This window comes from Mytilus edulis, chromosome 4 (assembly GCF_963676685.1).
Source record: "Mytilus edulis chromosome 4, xbMytEdul2.2, whole genome shotgun sequence".
Lineage (NCBI taxonomy): Eukaryota > Metazoa > Mollusca > Bivalvia > Mytilida > Mytilidae > Mytilus > Mytilus edulis.
Window position 1 is genome coordinate 36,543,326 of NC_092347.1, and position 27,985 is coordinate 36,571,310.

Consider the following 27,985-nt stretch of genomic DNA (forward strand, 5'->3'; position numbering starts at 1 on the left):
CAAGGCAAAATTTCTGTCCCTATCCAATATACTTCATTTTCCAGTGGCAGTCCAAATTTCCCCGACCATCATCCCAGATGTCCTCTATTATTTCAAGACCTACCTATAGTATTTATTGTGAACTTATTCTCGTCCTGAATATGCATGAAATATTTGCCACTGGACGTTAAGCAACCAACAATCAATCTTAAAGTAATTCGATTTATGGTTTTGAGTTTTCTAAATTAATGTGTCTAAGTTCTAGTTAAATACAGCGTATTCTATAAACTCGTGTAAATGTAGAATTTCGATCAACAGTATCCATGAGGTGAAGAATAGTTGACTAATTAATGGCGCAATCGATACAACGGTTCACAGAGTTACTTATGCAAATGTTGATCATAGATGTAACACTTCCTTGAGTACAGGTGCGATGCCCCACCCCTTCACCCCGCCCCGTCATGTGATTTAACAAATAACATAAATATCTTGTAACTTGTATTTAGTTGCAATATGGTTTTTCTTACGTGTGAAAAATTGAGTAAACTTTTAATATGAATGAATGAAGAAATGAGAGAAAAAATATCGGATTTCATTTGGATATGGATATTTATTCTTCAGCCCATTGTTGAAGGTAAGACATATAAATATATATAAATATTGACTTTCGAATATCAAAATCTGATTGAAACTACTCTGATATTAATACGTAAAAGGCAATTTTAAAAATCGTCTTAAGGAAATTAAGAACTCAAATACTACTTTTTTTAAATTAAAAAAAAAATATTTCAGATTGATTTATACTAGAAAAGATTTACTTTACTAAAAAACGAAAGCTACATATTTGGAATTTTAACATATATTTATTGCGAATATAGGTAGTTAAACAGTAGCGTATTTCAGTAGTAAGAGGGAAATCCTGTTTGATTGTATTTTGATTTGAACAGGGACAACCAGACCATATCGTAAAACTATTTCTCAAATTTAGTACTAATCACATGTATCATTAATCAAAACTTTACTTTAATGTTTATATATGCAGAAAAATCAATTAATAATTCAATATTTGAATCTATAATGTAAGGAATAGTCCACAACAATTTCTGACATAACAATAATGTCCCAGTTTACCTGTACCAGGCTAGGGTAAGAATGACTATGTAAACTATAGTTGACGGGTTCAGATTTCTGAAAGTCGTTTAGGATATATGTATTTAAGACGGTCTATGGTAAGGAAGTTTCGTGTTAATTTTCAAGTGAATCAGGAAATACGACTGACCCTCTAGAACCAAACGACACCCTGAGATAACGTTTATTCCGTTAATTTTTTGTTTGTTTGATTTTGTATTCGATATGTAAAAGAATTTTAACACACTTATATACTTGGAACAGGAAAGAACAAACCGGCAGCCGCATTTACATGAACATGCAAATACATATATTGCTAGATTGAAACTTGCTTGCTATTTTGAGATCATTTCAAATTAAGGAGTATATCCCCCTCATGTCTGATTCCTTGTTCTTGATTTACAAGAAGATGTGGTATGATTGCCAATGAGACCACTCTCCATAAGAGACCAAAATAACAAAAATTAACCACAATAGGTCATCGTACGACCCTCAAAAATGAATAAAACCCATACCGCATAGTCAGCTATAAAAGGGTATACTGTATGTCCCCTTTTAGTTAAGCTCTTCCAACGTTTAAAGAAGTTGATATTTCGCAGTGTAGTTTTATTTTACGTTGTAAAATACGATCTGTATTTACTTTAAATAACAAGGTGGAGAGCATTTATGTTTCGAACGAAAGTCCATTCGCTATCGGACTTTTTTTCCCGCAGCCACACGTTGGTGCTCTACATTCCCTGTGCATGAACTAAGAATTCAAGTTGCTTAAAAAGGTCCATACTAGGTATAACTTATTAGTGGGGAGAATTACTGTCTCCATGTAACATACATAGGAAAAAAGATGTGGTATGTTTGCCAATGAAAAAACTCTCCACAAGAGACTACATAACATAGAAATTAAAAACTAAAGGTCGCCGTTCGACCTTCAACAATGAGCAAAGCCCCATCATTTGCTTTGGCAGTCCAAATTTCGCGCCGTTCTTCACAGACGACCTAGTTAAATAGTCTCCCTGATAGTTGTATTGGCATTTTTTTTTGTCTGTCTTGAATATTATATAATGACAGATGGACATTAGGCAAACATCAGTCATTCATTTGGTTTTATACTGTACTAATTATTGAAGGTTATGTGATATTCGCTACTAATTATTGAAGGTTATGTGATATTCGCTACTAATTATTGAAGGTCATGTGATATTCGCTACTATTTATCAAACAATTAATTGACTGACTGAGTGCAGATTTGATATAAATTTGTATTATATATCAGACTGATTCAACCACACATCAAAACCCCCTTTAATAAAAAGCACTTCCTCAACCTATAAATAAAGTCACTGCTCTCATTAGACATGTATAGATTTCATGCATGGTTTCATGTAAAACAAAATAGTCTTGATTTTAGTCTAACCCGAAAATAAGTCAGCACTTGAGACAGACTGCTACTACTTTAATGGAGAAAATTCGAACAATAACTTTTTTTATCTAGGATAAAAATCAGTAAAAACCTTATGTTCTAGAAAAAAATCATTAAAATTCGTTCTGTATATGCACGGGAAACTCTTTAAAACCATGATTGCTTGGTTGTAAAAACAAACACTGTCCGTACACCTTTACAATGACGAAATAACCAAGATAATGTTTTAGCTGTAGTGCTTAAAGGTCTTCTACGAGTATGATAATTCCTGGCACTCAACATAATCATCTGGAGTCGATATTCGTTACTTTTGTGCATTTGTTTTCATGTCGTACCTTGTTTTGTGAAGAAAGTAAACATGGTTTGTTTTTCATTGCGGAAGTAGAGATGAATGGTTAGTTTTGAAAGATCCAAGACATTTTAATTTAAATACACTACTTGTGAGTTCTTATCAAACGCACCTTAATTGCTAGAATTTTAATTGAAATCTAAAAAGAAATCGCGTATATGGAGTCATGGTAATGCATATTCTAGCAATAAAAGTGAAACGCTTACATTCATATAATCATGTTTATCCCGAGGTGTGTTAGCTTAAATAATGGAATCTTAACAAACAAAATAATATAATTATACTAATTCGGTCAGTTCTCGCTTTTTTTCCGAAAATTCTGGGTTATTAAAAGCTTGCATAAGTTTTAAGCAAATTCGGGAACATCCGAACACCCCTCCATGTAAAACTTATGAATGCGATCATTTATAAGTTCAGTATTCAGATGTATCTTGGAAGTTTTCAAACAGTACCTAAAATCTCAATTTATCTCCAAAAAAGTAAAACTATAAAAATACTGAACTCCGAGGAAAATTCAAAACGGAAAGTCTCTTATCAAATGGCAAAATCAAAAACTCAAACACATCAAACGAATGAATAACAACTGTCATATTCCTGACTTGGTACAGGCATTTTCTTATGTAGAAAATGGTAGAATGAACCTGGTTTTATAGCGCTAAACCTCTCACTTGTACGACAGTCACATCAAATTCCAGCGGCCTTTAAACAATTCTGGTTTACCCTTGACAAAGATATGGTAGTACAGAATCTCGTCACAGTGTAAATCGTTTCACAATCAATCGCAAGATCGAAGTTTGTTCTTGTGAACAAACGGTTGCAAGCATGCAATTATTATGACCGATTTATCAATTTGAACCGAACTTGGTTTTAAACGAATCCACTGTAGTCGAAAAAAAAAACCTGAGACAATGATGTCATTAGTAAACGTATTATTCCTTGTATTATGTTGATATCTAGGAAGTACGAAATAAAAATATGACAGGTTACAAAACACCACAAAACACTAGCTTAGGAGGAAATAATTGAGAATTTGTCAATCAGTTGTAATTATGTGTTTTTATCAATAAAAAAGTTAATGTTATACACTAGTAATCTAACATAGTATCGATACTGGAAGCATTTTTACTGTTGTCATGATTATAATACAGTTTTTCTAACTCTTTCGTATAATATAATTTGGGGAAAGAACCACGGTTAATATGGCATTGTCTATAAAATGAGTCTTACTAAATGGTTTTTAAAAATGAGTCAAACATTTTATTTTTAAGATAATCTTTATTTTTTTGCGTTATTTATTGCAAGGAGGTCTCAGTATTATTTGCATAAACAGACAAGAGCGTGTACTTCAATACTGATCTTGCACATTTTAATATAAAATGCTTTACGAATTATTTGATTTCAATCTATCTTTTAATCGTTGAAATAAGGATTTACAGACGTTATTTACATGGATTTGGTCGATCAAATTTATTTAATACCATGTACAATCATTAAAACTAAATATTTTATAGAGATTTTGAGTCAACGAGATTGGCATTGGTAGTTTTGTATTAATGATTGAATAGTTGCGGATTGCTTAATACAATACGTATAACGATATATATACAGGTATATTCACAACGGTGATATGGGGATAAATGTATGGTCCTTTTAGGTCTTCTTTCGACCGGTAGTAAAACCCTTGCCAAAGTGGTGCATCCGTTTGTTTTTGCGGGACTTATATATTTAAAAAGATTGTCACACTTTCGGCACCTTAAGACCCCTTGCAACAACTCTTTGAAAGTTTCGAATGTGGCTTAATGCAAGTCTAGATAACTGTTCCTATATACCCAATATGTCCTCCTTTTCCTGTGGTATTATAAATTTAGGTATTCCGTTACATCCCCTTTAGCAGTTCCTATCCCTTTACATTTGTTGTTAACTTTGCTAAACGGCTTCCATCTTCAACAAAAAAGCCAAGAATGTTAAAAGTGGCGTGAAGCATTCACAATCAATCAATGTTTCTTTGCGAATCACCATTTGAGTCCGTTTGTTCTTACAATGCAGTAAATTATTAAAGGAAGGATTTTGTAACGTTAAACTGCTAAATATAAATCACTGCTTTTCCTTTATTGATTTGTAACACATACGGTTGCAGACGTTTCGTGACAAATGAAAAATCTATGGTGATGTCAAAATGGCTGAGGACAGGGTGCGTGCGATTGAGGCATAACTTGGCAAAAATTTGCAAAATTTTTATTTTTATTTTATTTGCTGAACGTCCAGTGACTAGTATTTCATTCATAGTCATGTTTTGTATGAGAAAAAAAAACTATAAAATCTAATCGTAAAGTGAAACAATGTGGGCTGATTCGAAAAAAATAGTTAGTTATTTGTATTGTCACTTCAAAAAGGGAGTATATTGGATATGACAGAAAGTTTGCGTTGCAACAGGCCACCTACGGACCACATAAAGAGTCAGCATTGCTTAAGGGAGTTTAGAACCTTAGTTTCTAAATAATTTCAAACTAAGCTGTCGATTCCAACATGAACTAAAAGTCTATCATCAGTGTTATTCTCCAAGAGCTAGCGAATGAAAAGAGCACTATAATATTTGCAAGGGTTTAACTTTACGACATACATTCGAGCTTTTCTTGTACGAGGCATCTGCTTTAAAGCCTCCCTAGTGAGCGGCTGTGTACAAGTGCATTTATGTATATGTTCCAAGAAAGAGGGCCGCTGTGGGGAGGTGAAATGATGAGATTCGAATCCACTTTACAATTTTTACACAAAGAAATGAGTAACAGTAAATTTTTATATTTCATGAATTTTTATGTCGATGGCAGCTTTCTCATTTAAATTTGTCTCACACCTCTCTTTGTTCATCTTTAAACCTACTCTAGTATACAAGTATATCTAATTAATTTTATTGAATTGATGCAGTGACCGGAGGAGAGGCGAAGGATATTAAAGCGATATTCATAATCATAAGTCTAACATAAACTGAGAAGGTCATGGCTAAAAAGAAAAATACCAGCAGGCACATAACTGTTAAAGAATTCATATTACAACATACAACACTAAAGACTAAAAAAACACGAACCCTACCAAAAGCTGGAAGTGATCTCGGGTTCTCCGGAAGGGTAAGCAGGTTCTTCTCCACATGTGGCAACCGTGGAAGTCATTCATTTGTTTTGGTGGTCATTTTAGAATATGCGACGATCAGAATTACGAGTTTAATTTTTGTTTATAGTGTTTAGTTTATAGTATTCCTTTTTGACAGATCGTGTGGTTTAGAAGCAGTCTTTGTGGGGACCTCCATTTATCATGGATTATATAAATCCGAATTCTTTTGTTTTTCTTTCATTTCACCGTTTTAAAATTAGAATTCATATCCGCAGTATTATGTTCTGTGTACTTTCAAACTGTGCTTTCCCATTTGTTAGTATATTAACTTCACTTAGAAATACGTGACCTTGAGAGTTGTGAAACCTGCCAAGTATAGTTATTACATGTATCCCATGTTTTCTTCCACCCTTTATTGATTGCAGCGCACGCCAAAGAGCTTTTGAATGTTAATGTCAAAGTGCAATTAACATTTGTATTGTTTGTGGGCGAATCTGTATGACTCTAAGCCAAAACATAAATGTAATGTATGTTATGTTGTAATCCCGTTTAGCGTGCGCCTCTCTTTGATATTTGTCTACCTACATTGTGCCTACTTTACGCGTCTAACAGGCTGTTGAATAAATATTGAGAGACCCAACAAAGAAGTCAATAATTCCCTCTGTAGATATGCATTTTATACAGATTGATTGTTAGTTGCTTGAAGTACAGTGGCAAATACTTCTTGTATACTTAGGACCGAAAAAAATTAAGAAAAAAAAAGAAGTCATCTGGGATGAAAGTTCTGAAATTTTGACTGCCACTTGGAAACGATAGTACATTGGGTAGGATGGTAATTTAAATTTGCAACAGGCCACCCACAGACCTCTCAAAGAGTTGTTGCAATGATTCTTAGCGTGCATATAGCGTGGCACTTTCTTTACTTAGGGAATCATGCAGATTTACCGTCTCCATTCTGAACGTACGTGTCCGCGTACTTGTACATCCCGCGCAGCCAACACATTCCGGAAGCCACACAGTTGACAAGTGTTTTACTACCGGTTGGAAGAAGACCAAGAGTACTAGTAACCATATTTCTATTTCCCATTCACCCTTGGGGTTCTTTAAGCGTTTGCAATGGTGTACAGAAGTCTTTAAAATAATTGGTTGTTTAAAACATGAACTTCTGTTATTTATGCATCGGTGAAAAAATGTTAAACAGTTCTATATTCTGTGTTTTTTTCCCTTTCATTTCCCATGTTATTTAAATATAAATATCAACTACTATATTTTATAGTACTTTAGGGACGACATCAAAAGTTCAATGTAGGATAAAAAAAACTTAATTCACATAGTTTTTTCACTGACCCCCCCCCCCCCCCCCTCCAAACCCCCTCTTAACTTAATTTGGGGAAAATGGATTTACCATTAGGGATATATGTAAAAATCGATTTTAGATATACAAAACTTGCAGAATTTTAACCCCCCACCCCCAAACTATTTGATTTAAGTTTTTTATCCTACATCGATCTTTTGATGTCGTCCCTTATACTAGATTAAACATACAATATAAGAATAGTCACAACAATGTCAAAGACACAATCAATGGTATATGTCACTTCACGCATGCAAGACAATAATTCACATTTCTGGTTGACAAAACTGCTCTAAACAGGTTGGAACCAATTATCCAAATGGGTTATGTTAGTCAATTTGGGTTAATAAAGCCAAAATGGTATTTAAATTTACAGTGCACGAAATATTGAAAAAAACTTTTAGTTAGCGACTTTTTGAAATGACGAATATGTTACTAGACTTTTCTCTTATATAAAGGGATCAGACTCATGAACAACAACAATTAAGGTATCGAGATAAGTTTCCAACCAAAAATTGTTTTATACAACCATTTTTATTTTGTAACCTTGAGTAAAAAATACCATTTATTTTGCACAGTAGATTTATATTCCAATTTTGCTGTTAAACACCAAACGAGATATTATGACCAATTTAAGGGAATTGATCGAAACGTTCTAAGAAAGAAATAAGGCGAAATTCGTTTCAAAAATGTTTTAAAATGTTTTTATTGCAAGCTAATTTTTAGTGACTTGCATGGGCATCTCAATGAATTTTTGTCTTTCAAATATTAGTTTGTAGTCTATCACGTATTTTATTTATTCTGAATGCGGTGAGCGTCACGTACTGTAGACTATGAATAACACAAATTCAATTTCAGCAAAAATGCACCAAAAGTCAACAACTTTAATGTCATTAGCTCGACCTATTATACCAACAGCAATAAGCTGTTTACTACAGAATTAAGCTTAAATAATATATTTCTAGCTTTATTGAATGGATAACCGTCTTTTGAAACTTTCTTCAGACCTGTGAGTGTACATTGTCTGTAGCTTAACGTCATTAATTCCATAAAAACCCATTAAATGCATGCTTAAAGTGCTGATGTTGGAAATTTGTTTTGCAGACCAATTACTTCTCGAGACGGATTCATGCATTCACAGATAAATAAATTGCTATTCAAAGACACACTTTCGATCTTATTTTCTAAGCAGACGTCTGTTTATTCAACTGTTATTTAATTACAATAGAAGAATTGTAATTGTTTTTCAAAAGTTTCTGTCTCAAGTAGATTTAAGTGTTTATTGATGTCCATCGATCCCAGCATGCAAGTGCACCCTAAGTCACGTGGTAACCTGGCCTTGGCGTCTAGGATGAAGGACGGGTTAAGCGTTCAAAGGCAATTGTTTGTTAAAATAGTTTGTCTACTTTGCGTAATTGTTTTTCCCGTCATTCAGAAAAAAAGTTAACAACTTCAATATCGATAACCGTTTTATGCTCAGACAAGAGAATGAGTTTATCAGTTGCGATTTCCTAACAGAGTAATGGCATTTAAAGACGCCTTTTATGACAATAACTATCAAAAGTCTGGGACCGACAATTGAAAACGTTTTGATTTAACGTTGAAGATCTTTATCATGTCCAAAGGAGCTTAAGTATCTATTTGGTAAATGCGTTTTATCTAGTGCAATGCAAATAAAAATAAAAGCTACAGAAAATAGCTAACAATTTTATCCGCACGACATATGTTTCTGAAAATTCTTTTATTATCAGCCTTAGTTATAATACTTCCATGGTTCGATATAAAGAAAAGAAAATGGGTTGATTGTTGATTGTTGAACGTACAGTAGAAAATATTCCATGCTTGTTCAGGATGATAAGAAAATTGAAAGACCAAAATCTTAGGAATTCAGAACATCATACCATACTTCTACTAAAATTTAAATTATGTAAAAGTCTTAGAAAGGCTTGCCAATCTGAGGCAAATAAGATTTATGTCAAATATAATAAAATTCAAGAAAGCCAAAAATGAACTTAATTTATAACACCTTTTCTTCTGAATCAGAGAATCGCTTTCAACATAATGTGGACGTATGGTACATGTACGACAAACATAAAAGTCGAAAATGTTCAGACCATCGTAGACATGTTTATTAAGTATATAGTAATATCCTTGAGCTCTATTAGATTACCATGAAAAAACATCGATCAACACAGTGGTAAACAAATAATAAGCATGCACTCAAGAAAGAGTGCTGATTCATAAAAACAGAACTTATTGACAACATCAGGAAAAGTAATGCATTTTACAAACATAACACATAGAAGTATAAGTATCAAAGTTGTTTTGAACTGAAGAGTCAGATTTTTAATATCTGTTTTATTTTCTGTTTTTGGGGTTCTTTTTTGTGATAAAAAAATAATCTGGAAGTTCGATTTAAATTACATTTTGTGTATGTTAACAATTGCGCGTTCTATTGAACGATTTTCGTATCTCTGAAAGACAGATACTGAAGTTTGACTGTCGACTTGCAATACAGACATACTGAAAGGATTCCATTCCTGTGTTTATGAATTTAATTTGAGAGATAGAATTTTCATAAGTTGGTTTTATTGACAAATATGCGCTGTTTGAATATTAGAAAAAATTAAAATAGAGCATTTCTCTGTTAAAAGCAAGTTTTTATTAGGTTTTTTTTCTTTTGATTTGTTATAACGATTATCGTGAAATAAATTTCGATTGCCATCTGCATTTTGTGGTCTTAAGCTGCTTTACTGTCAAAGAGAATATGTGAAAATAAAAAACAAAAAAAGCGCTGTATGTAGGAAATAATGTCATTTGTATATGGTTATATTTTATCTTATTGAACAAAAAATTGTATTGCTAAAATGTGATGTTATAAAAACTGAAATATATAAAATTCTACATACTTGTACAGATTTGCTTATACATGTACATGTATGTGTAAAAAAAGACAATACATTAAATATGAAACAGCTAGAGTATGCATTTGTTGTACGATTAACATATTTCCTTTTTTATACATATCTTGTTTTCACGGTAAGGTGGCAAATAAACCTCACATGAAGAAAACAGATGTCATTTGTTTAACTATGTAATTATTGTCTGACTAAATCATTGTTTATGAGAAGCTATTGATCTTAATACATTTAAAAAAAATTCATTAGACGTTCAATTTGTCTGTAACAGTTACAACATTCGTTTACGCATTTCTTTCGTTCAACCTCATTACTTTTTCCGAAAGGAGTCGTTTTATTTTACGTGAACTAAATTGCACAATGATAAATAAATTATTTCACTGATTTTTACAGGTTCACAAAAAAATATGTTTTGTTTAATATTTATTTGAAAATCAATCTTGACAAGCTACAGTAACTGAAATCATTTACATGCATGGGATGTCCTTTTCATTAAACAAAAAACATTACACTAAAAAAACAGCGGGGTATTCTGTGTGCCAAGGTAATTTCCAGTACTGGCAAAAGAGTTTGCCATCACATTTATAGTTATTGAACATTCTTATTGTTTGTCTGTCAATTCTTTAATTTTTACTGTCAAGGTGTGCAATTCATGCAAATACTGATCTTTTCATGTCTGAAAGTCGAATATTTGTATTCCCTCATATGCTATGATTTCGTATAAAAACAACCCATGTCGTATGAAAGAGGCCCATGCCATATGATTACAGAATTATTAGCTTCGCGCACGATCGTCTTCCTCGTTCATCCCCACTTACGTGAACATCATGCAAACGTATATGTTTTTTTTAAACTGCATATGTAGTTTAGAATATATCTTGACATATCGATAATTGATAACAAATTAGTATCCGATGATATATCATATAGATCTACATGCATTTACGATAATCGTTGAAATTTTTAACGAGCTATCTACTTTGAAATCGACATTTTCGTATGTCAATTTCATCTTCTAGACATATTAATTAATCGATTTCACGTCGAACGGTATACTTCATCCCGCTATACAATTTCTGTCCAACTTCGTGTTTGAAGGTTTACTTGCAGATTGAAAATATGAATAGCATATTTAAATGTTTGTTATTTCGAAAGTTTGTAAATATTATAATTGAATGTTGTGCTTTTTGAAAATTTATACGAAATGAAATCAGGCAGGTGACAATTGCATTTAAGCAAAAAACACTTCATGCAAAATGTGATGGTCACTTGCTTTCGTTTCTTATAAATTAATGAAAAAAGGCATTCAATTCCTTGATGATGTATTTAAATCTTAAATTTGAAAAATACACCATGTCTTGGACAGACAAAGTTATTATTCTCTTTTCCCCAATCTTGAGTAGTTTTAATTCAATTCTTAACTGAATCTGAATGTAATATTTGTAACTGGATATTTATCAATCTTCAAGATAATAATTGATTTTTTTTCGACATATTTACATTGAAATGAAAAAGATGCACCCTTTTTTCATGATGTTTTGAATAATCAAAATAATTCGACAAAATTTATGGAATGTGTCCCTATAGAGAATATGAATGCTGAAGCAGGACAAAATCTCATTTTCCAAATATTACCAATTTCAAAAAGGTAGTATGTAACAAAACGACAATTCAATGGTTTTATTACATTAGGTTTCGATATCTTACTAGTATAAAGTATTTTACAGCTAATTTAAAATGAGAAGAATTAAAAAAAAAAAGAAAAATATGTCAAAACAAAAAAACTATTGTCAGTCTTTTTAAAAGGACATTAGCAGTAATGCTTGATTGACCTGACAATTTACGTTACACACTTCCCGTAAACATTGTACACGCTCGAGATTTTTGTGATATATATTTATAGTCATAATTTATCTTGGCTTTTTCAATATATAGGAAATGTCAGCTCCAAAATTTGTTCGTTAGCAAAAAATGAAAATTAATCAATTTATAAATACCATATTTGACATAAATAAGACAATTTCTAATTAAATAATCACTGATGTAGTTCAAAGGGGAAACAGACGGACGGGGTCATCCACCGTTTGGTTTTCTTGAGCTCATACGCATTAGAATCGACTGTCTGAAGAAGAATAAAAAAGTTGGAAAAACTATTCAACCTTCAAGATGGGACTCTTTTTAAAAACGTCTACCATGTATTCCGCACGTACAAGCTCACAATAGAAGGTTTTTGTATATAACAGAAATAATGAAATGAATTAAGGACATGTATAAAACGGAGATTTTATATTATATGTTTAATATCATTTTCCTCTACATTTAAAAACGAAAGAAGATAAGCAGGTTATATATGAGATTTGCGTCGAATTTTAATAAGTTGCTTTTCGTGTATTTACTGGCCCCACTCAAGGATTTGTATAATAATTTACTATACAAATCCTTGTTTCAATCAAATTTTCGATTTGCATCAATAGTTGTTTATGCCACAAGAACACAGTGAGTCACACCAATACTCCGTTTATGTACAAATGTGTACAAAATAGACGAGAGAATTTCACGGAAAAATACTGTCAAAAATTGATCGATATAAATCAACGCTTAAAAATTCATATAATTAGATTTAAAAAATTGTATTGGTTTTTATGGTTACCGAAGTAAAATAAACTATTGCGATTCTTTTTTTTCGTCATCTGAAGAGTAGTTACTTTTCAAGTGTTCTCTACTCTCCAGTTTTCCCGACGTCTGACATTCTTGTGCACCCAAAAGACGGGTATATAATTGGTAGGTTTGAAACAATTAACTAGCTTGCTGGATGAAACAGCAAAACATTACGACAAAGATAAATAAGAGAAATTTGTTTTTAATTTAAGTGGATAATGAATGGATTTACTTTTTAATTACCGATTATTTTTATTAATTCCTTTATCTTGTATACATATTTTAAAGAATCATGCAGTCATCATTTAGTGTGAAAATATTAATTTGTCTGGTGAAACTGCAAAAACTAGAAGATATAGATAATTTTGAGAAATTTGTTTTGAATTTGAGTGAATGATGAATTTTCATTGATTACTTAATCTTGAGAAAGTGTTTCTATTTACACAATTCACTTTATCACTCTTTCTATGTAATGCAGCAAAGGGATATGTTTTCAGAAAAACAAATCAAGATCAAGTAGAATGAAATTCAAAACAGTGTGGCTGTGGCCATTGATTGACACATTAAATTCATCCATTGACGGGGACAATTTACGTGAACGTTTGTCTGTAACGACCACTGTTCAACTTTCTCCAACGGGTCTCAAATGGAACGGTCATTATGTCGTGACGTCATATTTCGAATGACGTAGTTTTTTGGCATGATACGTCACAGGCGCCGAGCTGTCATATTTTCCGGCATATGAAATGCAACCTTGAAAAACGGTCGGCAGCAAGAGGGTTTATTTTCCGGCATATGCAATGCAACCTTTTAAAACGGTCGGCAGCAAGAGGGTTAAACCAACGCTCTTGCTGCCGACCGTTTTTCAAGGTTGCATTTCATATGCCGGAAAATACGACAGCTCGACGTCTGTGACGTAACATGCCAAACAACGACGTCATACGATATATGACGTCACGACTTTATGACCGTTATGCTGATTTGACACGTAATTCGAATTCGATTCGCATTAACTAATTCGAATTAGTTTAATTCGCATTCGAAACGTTTTACGTCCCAACGTCAATTCTAACTCGAATTGTAATGTGCGTCGAATTCGCTTTGCTGTCCAAACTACGTTAACTTTTAATTCAGATTTAAAACAAAAGCGTATTTCTAATGCGAATTGGATAGTTCGAATTAATAAATTCGAATCAATTCGAATAAAAAAAGAAGAGTGTGTGAACGCGATAAGCGAATTCCGATTCGCATTCCATTCCAATTCACTATTCGAATTAAATGTTCGTGTGAAATAGGCATTACATTAGGACCCATTGGAGAAAAACATAACACTTTTAATCCTCGGTCTTTTAATTGAAAGAGATAGAGCATTGATGAGAAGCTTGCATAAATTTAAGCATGGACATATGTGTCCCTCCAGCAGCAAGAGGGTTAAAAGAATATTCAACTGTGTGCTTCTTTATGTGGACAACATAAGGGAAAGGGACATCAGGGATACCCCATAACAATTGTATTACTCATGAAAAAATGAAATGTCGTAATTTCCGTTTTTAAATGTCTTTGTTAAACACGATTTTGTTTATTTTTGTAAAATTTTAGAAGCAACCACAAAATCTACTCATCTCAAAGTTATGAAATTCAACAAAATTGTTGTTCAAATTTCCGGTATTTATCATAAAAGGGTATGATGCAAGGTGATTAAAGTGTTAAAATAACACCGGCTGTGCCAGTATCTGTGGCATGTAAAAAAAAATTACAGTAAGTTAGTATCAGGCCCACACCTAACCTACTTGAAGTCGTGTGTTTAAATTAATACGGGTATTCACTGTCTCACCCGAGATATTCTAGACAAGAGGTCGATGCACCGAACAAATGCATTAAAATGTGCAGCTATTAATCATTTTATGATTACCGTCAGATATGAATACAGATTGTATTTAGTAAGTCTGGCGATGTCAAACTGACAATAAGGGGTCACCGATGGTAGCGTGAACGAAGTCATTTTTTTTGCATGTAATGCAGATAATGCCTTTATATGATCCCTGATAAGAACCGTTCTTATTTTACACAATAATATCTTAATATCCAATTTAGAACTTAAAGTCAAACCAATTCAATGTTTAATTATATATGAAAATGGCAAAGGTTTTTGGAGAAAAAAATATTACGCATTAATAATTACGTCAATGAGGAGATATCTCCTCCTACGAAAAATAAAATAAAAATTTAAGTATTATAAATAAATCAATTATTCATTTTGTTTGTTCTATTCTAATCTATCTAAACAAAAATTTGAAGATTATATTTATATATCATTGTATGTTTTATCATTTTGAGAAATATTATCTTATGACATCATATCTACAGAAAGTGCATTTTTATACATGATGATATACGGCAGGTTATTTGAGTGTTGTTTAGATATTGTCTATGAGACCAAGTTATTAATAACGATTAATAAAAGACTTATCATAGTATACATCTCTTTATCCGTTTTTATCATTGATCTTATTGGGTGTGGGGGATATAATTTATGATTAAGTGAGACAATAGTACGGGCTATTTAGACTTAGCGAGGGTCTGGATGGTGGTTTACGGAAATAGAGTATAATGTGGCAACGAAAGACAAAATAGGCAAAAAAAATCAAGAATAGAGAATAACGGACGGCTTAAATATACAGAATAGAGGAGAGAGGCATAAAATATAGAGAAAAGGGAAACATGACTTAAAAAAAAGACTGATATACGGAAATGAAAAGACCCCCATCCAGACCTTCCTTAATTAGTAATCTTCGTTTTTATGTGTAATCGCGGTTATCCGCAAGCAGCAGATGAGTTTTTAATATCAAAATAATTTCCAGATTAAAGCTTAAATAGATCGAAAAGATGTTATACTTTTAAGCTAGTGCATTCAAAGATTTCCGGACAAAATAAAATAATCTAAAAGATAGCGTTGAATCGTGCAAGATTTATGTTATACTTTTAAGCTAGTGCATTCAAAGATTTCCGGACAAAATAAAATAATCTAAAAGATAGCGTTGAATCGTGCAAGATTTACTAATTTTTGTTTATTCTTATTAATTTACGTCACATGTGTTTCGAAATTTAATTAAATGAGTAGATTCTTAAAAAAGATATGGATGCTTATCTTTTCTATAAGCAAAGATATCAAACATATTTTACCTGATCGAAACGTGAATCATTCCTTTGGACTTTGATGACGAATAAAAAGGACTTGGGACAAATAAACCAAAATACAGAAGTAGGTTTATACATACTTTTGTTTCGTAAAATATTTTGTTAGGCCTTTTGTTTTCTTTAATGAATTTTTACCTTTTTTTTTTTATTTCGGGGCATTTCATAGCCGACTTTACGCTATGGGTTTTTCTCATTGTTGAAGGTTGTAGGTAGTTGCTTGCCTTAACTTCAGTATAACTCTAGTGAATAGTTGTGTCATTGGCAATCAATTATTTTTATATGGACGACTAGAGACAGAACCTAAATATTGATAGCATGGATAGGCACCATAGACCAAGTACATTATACCAGAGTGTATATAAACAAAACTTTTAAACACTTTCATGTTGGATTCTTGTAACGTAAAACAGACAAATATAATTTTTTTGTCCTAAAAACAAATAAAAAAAATGACATATATAATCAAATCAAATCATTTTATTGGTGTAAAATTCAAATATTGAATTGTTACTAAGACAAACATGATACTATTTACAAACATACACTATTTAAATTAAAACAACATTAATATTCTAAGACTATATTTATATATTTTGAGAAAATTGTACCTCTAATTGCAAAATTTGATATATAAATAATAATTAATTATACCCCCGCTTTAAAAAAGGGGGGGTATACTGTTTTACCTCTGTCTGTCAGTCCGTCCGTCCGTCCGTCAGTCAGTCCGTCCCATGAAACTTTCGTCACATTTTTCTCAGGAACTACACATCCACCCTTTCTGTAATTTGGTATCAACATTTATATATGTCAGCGTTTTCAGATTCATCACTTGACAACCTCCTGTTTACCGAACACTTGTCTGATTTTACACATGATAGCCAAGTTGAAAATTTTCGTCACATTTTTCTCAGGAACTACAATACAAGGATTTCTGAAATTTGGTTTCAGGATTTATATAAGTCAGCTATACCGTGTGATGCGTTTTCAGATTCATCAATCGACAACTTCCTGTTTACCGAACACTTGTATGATTTTACACATGATAGCCAAGTTGAAAATTTTCGTCACATTTTTCTCAGGAACTACAATACAAGGATTTCTGAAATTTGGTTTCAGGATTTATATAAGTCAGCTATACCGTGTGATGCGTTTTCAGATTCATCACTCGACTACTTCCTGTTTACCGAACACTTGTATGATTTTACACATGATAACCAAGTTAAAAATTTTCGTCACATTTTTCTCAGGAACTTCAATACAAGGATTTCTGAAATTTGGTTTCAGGATTTTTATAAGTCAGTTATACCGTGTGATGCGTTTTCAGATTCATCACTCGACAACTTCCTGTTTACCGAACACTTGCATATTTTTATACTATTAATATTATCCATTTGCGGCGGGGGTATCATCAGTGAGCAGTAGCTCGCAGTTTCACTTGTTTTATCTGCCATGACATATCATGAAACCATATAAAACTATAGAAAGTAATGAGATTGACTTTCAAAATTTCTTCAAAATCGGACCTGAAAAGAGTTCTTTACAATGTTTTAAAAACAAGAATTTTTAAATAAAATGATTTGGGAATTGCCAAATGATGAAACTTTTTTGACCTAAAACTGCAGTGATGCAATAATTTACGTGTTTTACGATTTCTATCATGTTTTAGAATAGTGAGCCTCTTTTGATCCTATATATCCGGAAGCTTTTGCCACCGATATTTTAAAATAACGACTTCATAATTCAAAACCGATCATAAAATTTGAAATAAAAGGTAACAAATTAAGGGGTCAGTATATTCTTACGTGATAGCTGTCATTAGTTTCCGTTTGTTTCAAAGTTTTCAACATTTCCAACAATTTCTTTAATTTTCATTCCCTTTTCGTTTAAAACATTTTACACGCTTTTTAAGTTGCCTAGTGCTTGATTATGCGTCAGTCCTAGATTGGGCGAGAGTACAAGACTTACTGTTGAAGTAAATATGAATACTCTCCCCTTTTATTTCAATTTTTTTTTATGAAAAATTTAATAAAAATATAAGATTTTTTGTCATAACTTTTTCAACGATACATAAAGCGAACTTTCCTTGACCGAATCTTACGGAAGCCGGTTAGTGTCAGGGTTGAGTTTTATATTTAAGCCGTTTAACGACTTAGCATATTTATCTTGTTATAACAACTTAGCTAACTTGTTTTAACGACTTAGCTTACTTGTTAAAACGACTTAGCTAACTTGTTAAAACAACTTAGCTAACTCGTTTAAATAACTAAGCTAACTTGTTATAACGACTTAGCTAATTTAACTCGTTATAACAACTTAGCTAACTCGTTATAACGACTTAGCTAAGTCGTTTAAACAACTTAGCTATCTCGTTTAAACAACTTAGCTAAGGTGTTCAAACGACTTAGCTAACTTGTTAAAACCACTTAGCTAACTTGTTAAAACAACTTAGTTCACTCGTTTAAACAACTTAGCTAACTTGTTTAAACGACTTAGCTAACTTGTTATAACGACTTAGCTAATCTAACTCGTTATAACAAGTTAGCTAAGTTGTTTTAACGAGTTAGCTAAGTTGTTATAACAAGATAAATATGCTAAGTCGTTATAACAACTTAGCTTAGTCGTTTAAACAAGTTAGCTAAGTCGTTATAACGACTTAAAAATAAAACTCTACCCTGACACTAACCGGCTTCCGTAGAATCTCTTGCAATTTATACACAATTTTAATTACATTCATCATGCTAAATGTAAAAAAAAAATATTTTACTTGAGATTTTCCGTTCCGTTGGCTCTTTGTCATATATTTTATATTTCTAACTGGTTACCAAAAGGAACGTTTTCATAAGCGAATAAAATTTCAATGAAAGCAGAAGCAGAAGCATTATTGTTTAAATTAAAAGACTTATATAGATTAAGGGTTTCGAAATCAATAATTGTTCATAACATTCACCGACAAAATATTTCCACAGACATGCTTAGGTACATTTGTACTTACTGCAGACTTATAGTTCTAGTTCTAGAATAAAATGGTACCATAATCGAACATGTTCCAGAGCAAACACGTGTGTTAAATACTATTTCCTGGGAGTGAACTTATTTCCAACTAAGGGCGATAAATAGATACTCAATTCGACTGCAGTCATAGGAACTACTTTCGTAATGTGTCACTCACTGTCTACACAAAAAAGATTTAGATTTTTTTAGTTCCCTAGAAAATGAAAAATGCAAGTGGGAACGGAAGATGTTTGCAAAGTGTTCATTTAAAAAGTTTTGTAAAGTGGCAAATTTCGTTATAAAAACACGAAATTTTCGGATAATATATGTGTTTATTCATCTTAATGGAAGATAATAATAAAGAATGATTAATTGCAGTTTGATGTTTTCTAAGAAAAAAACTATTGCTTTTCTTTTTCAGGAGGAATATGTTGGCAGTCAATATCTAAAACGGGTAATTGTAGAAAGATGTTAATGATCAACGTTACAAAGGAACAGTGCTGTTCTTTTCAAACCGAACCTAGTGTTGGGTGGTCACCACAATCTGCTCCCTCCTCAGGTCTTATTTTTTTCTGGGAGTATCTATCAACAAAAGGGGCACCAGTATGTAGGAAATGTCATAGTGAGTATTCCCTTTCGTCTAAATAGTATACTAGTAGTGTTAAATGAGTGCTTTTATCTGGTGTCGGTGGAGAGTTGTCTCATTGACAGTTATACCACAGCTTCTTATTTTTATATAGTGAAGAAATGAGAAATTGCCAAAAGTTTTAAACAAATCACTTGGTTAACAACAAAAGGGGACATGCATTGCACCATAACAAAATAAATGTACAAAAATTACACTATAACAAAAGGAGAGGGTGCATACTTCGCAAATATGTTTAAAACCCTCGAAAATATTAGTTTAGCTAATAGACGTTTTTATTTCTGCAGTTATAATATCTTATCTGGAAGACACGTGTATCTCAGACACTGTAACATCTCCTCCCATGTATAAAAAGAACATAAATATTGTAATTAAAATTTGTTTTCTTGCTTTGGTCATCTGCATTGAAGATGCATTAACTACACTCGACCATGTTTTGAATCTGCTAAAAAAAAAATTCTATAATCAGTATCATATGATCACTTTTTCTTAGTTATATCTTTTGAACTTTTAGGAAACCAGGGTCAAAGGGTATATATAGAAATATAGTCGTCTGGTATTCTACAGTCTTACAGAAAGACGAATGCCGAGGGCGCGTAGGTTTGACTGGGCATGATATATAAATACGCTACAACAATTGATGGAAATACATACCTCAACTCGGATATTTGGTCCCAGACCATAAAATTGTTTTTGAATCTACCTTGAAGTTGGTCTTCGTTGTTTTGTAGATATATTAATATTCTTTTGAATCGCTTCATATTAAAGTTGATTTATTTGTTCAGACATGATTCAATAATACAAACCAACCAAAACAAATGGTGAATATAAACATTACATGCAGGGATGAATGTTAATGAACCAAACACCTCTGAAAACGGGGACGCACTGACAACTGATTATTTGTATATAATATGTTATTTAAAGATACTTTGACAGATATGTATTTTCCTAGACAGCTGTAAAGACGTCATATGTCCAAAAGAGAAGAAGTGTCGGATGAAGAAAGGAATTCCAAAATGCGTATGCAAACCAAAATGCAGTAGTATTGAAAGAAGTAAAGGACCCGTATGTGGGACTGATATGACAAAATACAAAAGTCGCTGTCACCTTTTAAGACACAACTGTCGATATAATACAGATATAAAAGTTGATTATTATGGAAAGTGCAAAGGTAGGTCAAGGTCACTTTAAAGCAGACATGTTGGATTTGTATATTGCTGCTAAAAACTAGTTGGGATACCTCGTGTGTAAATCCTATTTAGTGCATTTTGTAGATTCCGGTTAGATTTGAAACACATTAGATGACCCAATCCGTTATATCAACATTTGTCTTAATTATGATTAAAACAAATGTTAACCCTGATCGACTCTCCCGCTCGCGTTATTCGGATTAAATGAGATATGAAGTATTCATTGACGATATAGCAAACAAAAGACACTCAAAAACTTGACACCAATGGGCTAAATTACACATACCTAACGAAAGGATTTTAAAATACTAAAAAGAAAAAAACAAGAAGATAAAATCACAGACTGCAAATAGCAAAATCCGCACATCTTAATATCTTACTCAAATCAAACCAAATGTGTATTGTCATATATAATAGTTATCAAAGATACATGTACCAGGATTATAATTTAGTACGCCAGACGCGCGTTTCGTCTGCATAAGACTCATCAGTGACGCTCATATCGAAATAGTTAAAATGTCAAACAAGTACAAAATTGAAGAGCAATGAGGATCCAAAATTCCAAAAAGTCATGCAAACGAAGCATGTATCAACACAGACGCACGCATATAAACTTCGACAAACAGTTAGTTTATAGCAAGTACAAATACAGAACAAGTACACAATGTAAATGTAAATTTGAATATATAAACAGTCATTTAAATACAGTAAATATTCCATATCCTCTTGTTTTCAATTCTAATGCTTGTAATGGCTCTTTTCTTCAGCGGATAACTATTATTTCTTTCCAAATTATATATCCTTTTACGTATTTGTGAAACAAGATAACTTAAACAGAAATTCAATGAACGTTATTAACTCTTTGAAAAGGGCAGGTATTCGGCAAAATTTATACCTCAAATCTTTATTCATTGTAGATTCGTGTAAATTCGTCAAATGTCCGGCAGGACGTTTTTGTGTTGAAGATCAGAACGGTCTGCCTCATTGTATTATTTGCAGCACTGACTGCTCATTAGCACGCAAAGAACCCGTATGTGGTAATAACAAACAGACATATGATAGTGCCTGTCATCTACGGGCAGAGTTCTGTAGAACTGGAAATCCAATACAAATAGCATATCCAGGTTCATGTAAAGGTAATAGTTATATGTTGTTCGGTCTAGAAGTCCGCTACTAACGCTCGGACATAATCGGATTAGTCCCGTGTCTGGTCGTATCACATCTCTTTGACTTTTGCATAGCGTGAAGAGTGGTTCCGTTACTAATTTCAGTGAATGCATGCACAATATAAGCAGGATCTGCTTATCATTCCGGCGCACATGAGATCACCTGCGTTATTTTACGGTTCGCGTTGCTAATTCTTTAGTTATCTACGTTGTGTTTGGCAAACATTTAGGGTTTTTGGGTTGCTTCTTTTTTTGTCATGTGGTTGTCAGTTTATGTATGAAGCGACTTATGAGTATGAATGTCCCTTTGGTATCTTTCGTCTCTCTTCTATGTATCCTAAACAAATTGTTCTAAAGAATACGACAGACACAGATGAACGACTTTTAAACTAAAAAATAGGACAATCGTGATCATTTCAACTTTCCAATTGTAATTTCGCATTTCTAAGAATAAAATGCATACTTTTCCACCATATGGTGTATACACGTCTCAGTTGATACGTAAACTCTCCTGTATGTTCACACTATACGGACTTAATTAACATGTCTGTGCTCGTTATATTCGAAAAGTCTTACAGAGTTAAGAAGAACGACTAAAATCGGCACTCAATAAGTTTTATGCGCATCTTCAAGCACTGGTTGACCGATACGATGTGTCTGTGTCTCAACTGTACATCTTCAACCATTGATTGACTGATACGATGTGTCTGTGTCTCAACTCACTATAGCGACATAATTCCCTCGCTGTCTTGGAACTTTGGATACCAGAATATTGTACGAAATGAGTGTAATAATTATAACAAGTATGTGTCGTGCTTGATTGATCGCTTAACAGTCAGACGAGGTATTGCAAGAGGACATCATTTCCATAAACATTAGATAGTAATAATGATTCCCCAGTATTTCATTCTGTAACAATATTCTCAACTCTTCCCTGGTGTATTTTAATTGTGAGCAGTGCTTTATTTGTTGCTAGCATTCAGCGTGGACTATTTAATATATGGGGTCTGCGTGCGTCTGTGTTGATACAATGCTTTAATACAAACATAAAAAGATGTGGTATGATGGCCAATAAAATATTATTCAACAACAGAGACCTAATGACGAATAGATACGAGTACTAGTATTCTATTATCAACCATCAGTCATCATACGACTTTCAGACGAGAACATCATTCATTGGCCTAATATATGTTGTAAAAATGAAAAATCAAACTATTCAGAGGTTCCCCTGCAAACTGTGTCATAAACAACGCTATCGAATATCTGTTCTTGCCCAAAAGTTTTAACAAATATTCTATTCACTTTCTTCCCGTAGAAACGAATACACTAAATTAAATATTTGTTCCAGTTAAATAAATTTACATAACATTGTTTTCCATATGAAACTTCTTTTATGAAGATCTTTTATTTCATGACAGTACAAATGTTGTTCTTTTTCAGCAAATGCAACATGTCCTTCTATAAGATGTCCATATTTCATGGAGTGTCTGGTTAATCCAGTAACCAAACAACCTATATGTACAAACTGTAGACCTCAGTGTTCACCATTATCTGTAGTGCCCGTATGTGGTACGGACGGAATATCATATAAAAATTACTGTACCATGAGGAGAAAGTCTTGTGAAATGAGAGTACTTATACAAACAAAATACAGTGGTCGTTGTCATAGTAAGTCTAACTTGTTTTTACAATGGGTTTGTATGAGTAAATGTACCAGGCCAGTCAGGCGTATAATTTGATACGACAGACGGGCGCTTCGTTTGCATGAGTTTCACAAAAAATAATACAGTGTCTCATGTTTTTTTATTTAGAGCTGTCCTATTCCAGCTATATGGGATACAAAATCAGTACATTAGTTTGATCGAACCCTAGCCAATTTGAAAGTAACATTCTTTATTTGAAATTCAATGATTCCTCTAACAAAAACTGTCATATAGCCCAATAATCTCATTTTAAGATTTAGAAAAAAAATACAACGGTTACCGTTTTTGACAACCACGGTTGCATCAATATAATTATGAGTAATACAAACAGACTGGAAATAAATTATAATAAGAGCAAATAATTCAGATTTAGTGTTTTGGAAACTTTTTTTCGTTCGAGTGCATTTGAGGAGTCTCAAACGAAACGCAAGTTAAGGGTAACAAATAATAACTTTGATGATATACAGAACAGAGGAGAAAAAGTAAAGTTAGAACGCATAAGAAAAATTATCTGAAGAATAAATACACCATAACTGCAAGCATTAAGAATATCATACACATTAAGCACAGAGAAACATGATTATTAAGTCAAGTGTGTAATAATACAGAATCAAAAACATTTAATGTTTATTTTCTAACACTTAAGACAAGAGTTCACGTTGATATAAGTGGATTTTAAATAAATTAATGCCAAGCATATATAAGTATACATACCACCCATCACGACCTGGATATATATATATATATACTTACTTGTATATATGTATATATATTTAGATATCCTTTAGAAACAATTATTTCTAGTATTGATGAATACCAAGTATTGAGAGAAAGCACACCCTTTTAAGAGTACTAACGTTGTTCCTGTCTAGGAAGTCAAGTTCACCCACGTGATTTTACCAAAAACAAATAACCTTTGAAATATTTTTACATGTTATGTAATTATCTTATTAATCAACTATCATAAATAAAACAAAACAAAATTAGAGTTCATTACCACAAACAATTGTATCAATATAAACAATAAATCAATTCAAAATTATGTAATCTTCATAGACAACTCGTCTAAACACTAACCCAACAATGCTAGATCTTTTTGTTCTTCCCTCGCCGGGATTCGAACCCATGCTACCTGAGATATCGTGACACCAAGTCGCCTGCACTGTAGCCGTCCCGCTAGACCACACGACCACCTGGGCTTCACAAATATAAAGCTTTCGGTGGTCGTGTGTTACCTTTCCTCGTCAGTTTTAATCTAGCGTCGTACTACAGTACATGATATATAAGGCATGGAGATGTTATTGTTACAGATCAGCTCAATTATCTATAGTAAAGGATCCTACAAATTAATGCAAGACCAGAAAATAATTATATCTATAAGTACGTCTGAGTCAGTGACAACTCTACAACAGATTTATCCATCGGATCACCAGCAATGATGGTGATACATGGCTGTGTACATTATGTATATACAACTCGTCTAAACATCAACCCAACAATGTTAGATCTGTAAATTTGCTTTCGCAAATTGTTTGTTCTTCCCTCGCCGGGATTCGAACCCATGCTACTGAGATATCGTTACACCAAATCGCCTGCACTATAGCCGTCCCGCTAGACCACACGACCACCTGGGCTTCACAAAATATAACGACGGCTACAGTGCAGGCGATTTGGTGTCACGATATCTCAGTAGCATGGGTTCGAATCCCGGCGAGGGTAGAACAAAAAATTTGCGAAAGCAAATTTACAGATCTAACATTGTTGGGTTGATGTTTAGACGAGTTGTATATACATAATGTGCACAGCCATGTATCACCATCATTGCTGGTGATCCGATGGATAAATCTGTTGTAGAGTTGTCACTGACTCAGACGTACTTATAAATATATACAAAACAGTTAACGTTGTTTAACGGATTTTGACCCTTTACCGAATTATATAAACATGGAATCCGATATCGATTTTTTTTCTTTCAACTTAATCATCATTAGTTGTAATCTAGTTTTGGATTTTTTTTATTCTTTCGTGGATGTATCTCTGTTCCCATATATTTCTGCAGGTGCAACGTTATGATATATTACTAACTTGACTCTCAAAGTTATTTCGATTTTTTTTGTTAAATATTAAAAGTTCTATTCCTTCATCAACAAGCTTGTTATTGTTATGTTATGTTTTGCATTTAACATTTGATCAAACATAAGCGGAAGGCTCTTTTCTATCATAAGTATTAGCACGTTTAGCGAAACGCTGTTTTCTACCCTATTTATCTTCAGTTGCAAGTTTGAATATTGGAATAATTATAAGAAAATTGAAATAGCTGGTCTGATCAGTTTCTAAAAGTAAAGCAATGTTACGCCATGTTAGAAATTGCAGTGAAAAGGCAAATTGATGAGATATTCTTTAACATACGCATACCTAAATTAACGTTTTTATGAATGTCGTCAACTTTCAAAAACTTTACTAAACAAATAGTTCTACTTTCAGAAAAACGGCACGGCTGCAAAGGGTGTAAACGACATTTAAAACGAATTTTACGACGACGGCGAAAACAAAGAAGAAGAAAAGGTCACCACAGAAATAAAGGTTCACACTTCAAACAATTTAAATGTGAGTGAAAATATTTATTTGCCAGATATGCCTTTAACTAATTTTCACTATTTGTTTCAAATTGCTGTATTCAATCTCAAAAAGCGCCTGAAAAATAAGTTTGTTCCTTAAGAGATTCGTTAGATTATGTTTATTTGTATAGTTTTTACAGTAAAACATTTTCTGTTCACTACCACGAGAGTTCTGTTCACTACCACGAGAGTTGGATATTCTTCGTGGTAGACTACATACTTCTAGAAAATTTTAATGTGTTTTCGAAGTCATCTTTTGTATTTGATGTATGCAGCTACAGTAAACTTACGATATTTTAGACTTAAAACACTGTCAAATACAAACCAGATAAATCCGTCAATATATCGATAAAGAAATTGAAGGTTTTTAAGGGCCTTCGACATAGTAAGCTTCTGCAATGTTAGCATCAACACCGTGACAAGTTGGTAAACTATAAATCCAGTAATGCTGAAGCCGAATTTCTTTTTTTGATATTTTGTTCTTTACCTTTTTGATATTGTTTATTTTTGTCGTACTATTTCATATAAAACTTTCATTGAAACAAAAAATATTTACACGTGCTGTTTATGTTTTCAGCAAAAATCTATGGAGGTTATACCATATTTCCTAAAATGAGTGTGACAACAGAGAAATATAAACTTGACAGCTACAAAGAATTTGGATGAAACATGCTTTTATATTAGAATCAATGGCATATTTCGTAAATGAATGAATGCGGGTGCGAATCCTAGTCTGTGATAATATCTATGTTCAATATGAATGGCTATTTATAAAATCGAGTTTCAGTTTGGTGTCCGTCAAGACATAAGTGTTGTATATTTTATGGAACATGGTTGTGAATGCGATGACCATCATGTTCAGACTCACAGTTGATCCAGACAATGCGACCGAACCCTGAAACAATGAGCTTGAAAATAGAGTATCTGTGATCGTCATGATTCATTGTTCTTTGAAGTAACTGAACGGTCATTTTTCACTACGTTCTATGAAGTAACTGTGATCGTTATGATTTGTTACAACGTTCATTGGGGGTAACTGAAAGATCGTTTGTTACGACGTTCTTATAATATACTGTGATCGTGTGCCACTACGTTCTTCGAAGTAATTGTGATCGTTATGATTTGTTACAACGTTCTATTGAGTAAATGAAAGATCATTTGTTACTACGATCTTTGGGATAACTGTGATAGTTATGATGTGCCACTACGTTCTTTGTAGTAACCAAATGAGCATTTACCATTACGTTCTTCGAAGTAACTGTCATTGATATGATTTGTCACAGTACGTTCTATGGAGTAACTGTGGTCGTTATTATGTGTCACTGTGTTTGTTGTTTGTAAAGAAACTGTGATTGTTCTCATGTGTCAGCATTTTCGTTTGAGAAACTGCAATTTTAATTATGTGTCACTAAGTTCTATGAGAAACTGTGATTGTTGTCATATGTCAGTACGTTCGTTTGAGAATCTGTGATCGTTGTTACGTATCTTTATGTTCCTTATTTATTCCATTTACATTGAGATTAAGTCTCCTTTTCAATTAAAGAACTAAAATACCACAT

The 27,985-nt window shown here is 32.7% G+C and overlaps 1 protein-coding gene across 1 annotated transcript; it reads left to right on the forward strand.

Moving 5' to 3' along the window:
• Positions 1-316: 316 nt before the first annotated feature.
• Positions 317-27,982, forward strand: LOC139519591 (follistatin-A-like). The gene is made up of 7 exons (XM_071311763.1): positions 317-613; positions 19,519-19,719; positions 20,699-20,917; positions 21,854-22,072; positions 23,546-23,773; positions 26,293-26,415; positions 27,004-27,982. Exons 1-7 carry the CDS (start codon positions 538-540, stop codon positions 27,090-27,092), a joined length of 1,155 nt encoding a protein of 384 aa, XP_071167864.1. The 5' UTR covers positions 317-537; the 3' UTR covers positions 27,093-27,982.
• The last annotated feature ends 3 nt before the right edge of the window (positions 27,983-27,985 follow it).